The sequence below is a fragment of the Mobula hypostoma genome, chromosome 25 (assembly GCF_963921235.1).
Source record: "Mobula hypostoma chromosome 25, sMobHyp1.1, whole genome shotgun sequence".
Classification (NCBI taxonomy): Eukaryota; Metazoa; Chordata; class Chondrichthyes; order Myliobatiformes; family Myliobatidae; genus Mobula; species Mobula hypostoma.
In genome coordinates this window covers 5212523-5216562 of record NC_086121.1, presented here as the reverse complement: position 1 = coordinate 5216562, position 4040 = coordinate 5212523, and the positions used below count along the sequence as shown (strand labels likewise).

Genomic DNA, 4040 nt, shown 5'->3' with positions numbered 1-4040 from the left:
CCCTCACTCTCGCAACGCCAGGGGTGATTGACAGCTCGCGGGGGCTGCGGCCAATGGCGAGCGAGGACGGCGGCCCCACGAGGTACTCCGCCGAGCGTTCGGCACTCCCATTGGCTGGTGCAAGTGTGGGAAAGAATCTTGAGAAGGTTTCACACGAGCTGGGCTGGGGCGACGGGCTATAAATAGAGGCCGGCTGCAAATCTCTTGCCACTCAATGCAGTGCTTTGCGAGAGGAGGACGTGTCTATAGGTCGCTATTGCATCAGAAACCACTTTTAGTTACTGGAAGCCACTCTTACAATTACTTTAAGGACATTTTAACATTGTATTTCTTCTGTTAGATTCAGTAGAAAAAAAGTTGTATCAAAAATGCCAGCTGACACCATAGAGAAATCTTCCATTTCTCCCATTGTGGGGGCTTCGGCAACTTCTCCGCAAACTCCGGATAAACCTAAAAGCGCAAGTGATAATAGAAAGGTAAATAGACTTACTGGGCTGGGAATAAAAATATTTTCCGAATTTTGTTTGCCACCTTTAAAATCTAGTCCCTCTGCATCTTGGCTGTTTATTTAAGGAAAAAATATTATCTTTTATCAACAGTCTTCCAAACCCATAATGGAAAAGCGGCGCAGAGCGAGAATTAACGAGAGCCTGACTCAACTGAAAACCTTAATCCTGGATGCACTCAAGAAAGATGTAAGTTTGCACCGGTTTCTGAACTGTTTGCTCTCGCACTGGGACGTGGATGTGTGCGGACTGTCAATGAACTGAAACTTATTTCCATTGTAGAGTTCCAGACACTCAAAGTTGGAGAAAGCGGACATCCTTGAAATGACAGTGAAGCACCTGCGGAATCTGCAACGTGTGCAGATGAGTGGTACGTGTCCGGTAAACTAAGCTCCAATTAAAGTAGCTGAATTTAGTTGCTTGCAAGTTTGCAAACTTTTTATTCGCCAGCTTCTGAGTTGTGGGTCACTTAATTTTAACGGCTTTCTTTCTCCTTGCCCTTGCAGCAGCTCTCACTGCCGATCCGACCGTCCTGGGTAAATACAGAGCCGGGTTTAACGAGTGTATGAACGAGGTGACTCGCTTTCTGTCCACCTGCGAAGGGGTTAACGCCGATGTCCGGAGCCGGCTCCTCAGCCACTTGTCCAGCTGCCTGGGGCACATGGTGGCGATGAACTACCCGCAGCCTCCGTCCAACGCCGGCTCGATGGCCGGGGGTCACCTGGCTCAGCCGCTGCACGTCCAGCTGCCTGCCGCCGTGCCGGTCAGCGGCGCAGTGGGGATGCCCTGCAAACTGAGCCCGGCCGAGGCCGTCTCGCCCAAAGTTTACGGCGGCTTCCAGCTTCTGCCCGCGGCAGACGGACACTTCGCCTTCCTCATCCCGAACCCCTCCTTCACCTCATCGGCCGGACAGATGGGAGGCGGCCCGGTCATTCCCCTCTATGCCAATGCCAACATGCCGGGCAATGCCAACTCGTCCTCGCTGCCTCCCAATCCCAAACTGGCCGGATCCCCGGTGCAAGGACTAACCTCGGTACCGTTCGGGCCCGCAGTGTCCCAGAACCACAGCCCTTTGGGAGTGAACGCGAGTCCCGAAAACTCAGAGTCCGTCTGGAGACCTTGGTGATGAGCCAAGATGCCTTTGGACTGGCCCGTTAAACTTGTTCCATTGTTGGGGACATCCGGTACTTATCATAATAAGAGATATTTATTTCGATGTAAATAGACAACCTTGTTGATCTCCATATAACTTGCAGATCTTAAAGTATTTTTAATGTGCAAGAATCTTGTAATTTGATTTTGTTTTGTAACCTGTTTTCATTATGGGTGCGATATACCAAAGTCTTTTTTTTGTAAATTTGTCTCTGGACAGAAAATAAACAATTCTTGTTCATATTTTAAAAGTCCCAAGTTTGAGGTTCTCATTTGTTAGTGTGCATTGGGCGAGATGGTGATCCAATGGCTTCCCGTTAAAAGTTACTGCGGTAAAGATGTGGACCAGGCTCGGCTTCAGATAGTGGCAGCGTCTGCAGAATCTCTTGTTTGGGAAGTGTACTTGGGCTGGACTACCACACATTAACCTCTGTTTATTTTTTTTAAAAAAATCTTTATCCTTGTAATGTTTTATTTGCATGTCGCACCAGCCCAGTAAATTAATTTTAGAGATACAGGCCTAACTACATCCCTGCTGCCAATTAACCTGTTAACCCATTCGACCATATGACCTAATAGTATGTAATAAATGTACATGGCGAATAAAGTTGGTCCTCCTTTGGAGGGGAAATAAATATTAAAACAGTTGGACGGTTTCAGGGATACATCGTGATGTTACTTCTGTCTTCAAGAGCCAGTTATTGCCAGCGTGAGTTTTGAAATTTTGGTTCCGAGCAGAGGCTCGGGAAGTTACGGGGTCAGTTGAACTTCTCTGGGTCTATGGGACGGCAGTGTTGGTTCTGGAGAGACTGGGGGTTAAAATTCCCGCGCACCCATCCCATGAATCAGACACACAATGGTCGCGCAGACAATCTCAATGCATGCTAACTGGGGCAGTTGGGAAGAATGTAGGGCAATTTCTAAAAGCGGCATTTGCAATAAATTTTAAGGATAATCGGCGCCATCTGCCCAGCATTTTCGACAAAAGCCTTTATGGCCCGCGTCAACACGTTTTCATCTGTACGCAGAAAATCGCAAAAGGCGGGAAATGTCTGAACATTGTCCCAAAGAATGGATGGCCGGCCAAAAGGCGGGGAAATTCGTCTCCATTGAATTAAAAAAAAGTGCCGAATCAAAGGAGCTCATCGTGTATGCAGCGGGTTGATGAGAGGAGAGCGGCGAGGGCGATTGATCTCCTTGGGAATGTGGTGCCGGGCCGGGTTTAACAGCTCCCCGCGGAACGCCGCACACCGCCACAGCCGCTACACGAGCTGGATACACTCGCAGCTTAATCGCCATCGTTTTGCAGTAACAATACATACAATTTACTATAAAATATAAATAAATAGTGGGTTATTTTAACATCACGTCGGGTCTGCGCTCGCTTGAGGAATCCCTTTTCGGGTCAATTGTTTTCAGAAATAATTGCCCTTCATACAACAAAGTCTTAAAGAGTTCATTAATAAAAGGTAGCTTCCCTTTAGACATATATTTCAAAAATATTTGTCTGTCTTAGTACATTAAAGTGTCAAGGAATCTATTTATTTATTGACAGCACGGAGCAGACCTCCTGGCCCTTTGAGCTGTGCTGCCCAGCAAATCCCCAATTTAATCCCAGCCTAATCACGGGACATTTTACAGTAACCAATTAACCTACCGACTGGTACACCTTTGGATTGTGGGAGGAAACCGGAGCACACGGAGGCAACCCAAGCAGGTGGGAATTGAACCCGTATCCCAGGTGCTGTGCTAACCACTGCCCCATCGTGGCGCTTAATTAAGAGTAGTTTTATCTTAGAGTTAAAATATTTCTGAAAAATCATTACTCTTAGTACGACAAAGTGTTAGGAAATCCTAAAAGTTTATTAATAAACAGTAGCTTCTCTTTAGATATAAAGTACATTTCAAAAACAGTTATCTTAATATGTTAAAGTGTAGAGGAATCTACGCAGTTTATTAATACAGAGTAGCTTACCTTAGAATTAAAATATTTTGCATTACTCTTTGTATGACCAAATGTAAGAAAATCCTCAAAGTTTATTAATAAGCAAAAGCTTCCCTTAGATATAAATACATTTCAAAACTCACAACTCTTTCTCCATCAAAGTAAGAGAATCTATAAAGTTTATTAATAAGGGGTGCCTACTCTTAAAGGGAGAAAATCGATTTAAAAAAAAATATTCTTAGTTCATCAAAGTGTAAGGGAATCTGCACAGTTAATTCCTCCTTTAGAGGTAAAATACTTCTCACACTTCATAACACTTCTTACAATAAGGTAGCATAGTGATTAGTGAGACACTATTATTGCTTGGGTGTCGGAGTTCGAAGTTCACTTCCAGCACCACCTATAAGGAGTTTCGATGTTCTCCCTGTATGCTTGGG

General features: G+C 45.2%; 1 protein-coding gene across 1 annotated transcript; it reads left to right on the top strand.

Moving 5' to 3' along the window:
• Positions 1 to 227: 227 nt before the first annotated feature.
• Positions 228 to 2298, top strand: her9 (hairy-related 9). Its single transcript, XM_063033459.1, has 4 exons — positions 228 to 476; positions 600 to 695; positions 789 to 876; positions 1013 to 2298. Exons 1-4 carry the CDS (start codon positions 369 to 371, stop codon positions 1630 to 1632), a joined length of 912 nt encoding a protein of 303 aa, XP_062889529.1. The 5' UTR covers positions 228 to 368; the 3' UTR covers positions 1633 to 2298.
• The last annotated feature ends 1742 nt before the right edge of the window (positions 2299 to 4040 follow it).

Excerpts from the sequence above, each read along its gene's own strand:
- her9 (XM_063033459.1), top strand. The coding sequence starts at position 369 with ATGCCAGCTGACACCATAGAGAAATCTTCCATTTCTCCCATTGTGGGG. Across the intron at positions 477-599 it reads GCGCAAGTGATAATAGAAAG|TCTTCCAAACCCATAATGGA; the intron begins GTAAATAGACTT and ends TTTTATCAACAG. Across the intron at positions 877-1,012 it reads GCAACGTGTGCAGATGAGTG|CAGCTCTCACTGCCGATCCG; the intron begins GTACGTGTCCGG and ends TTGCCCTTGCAG.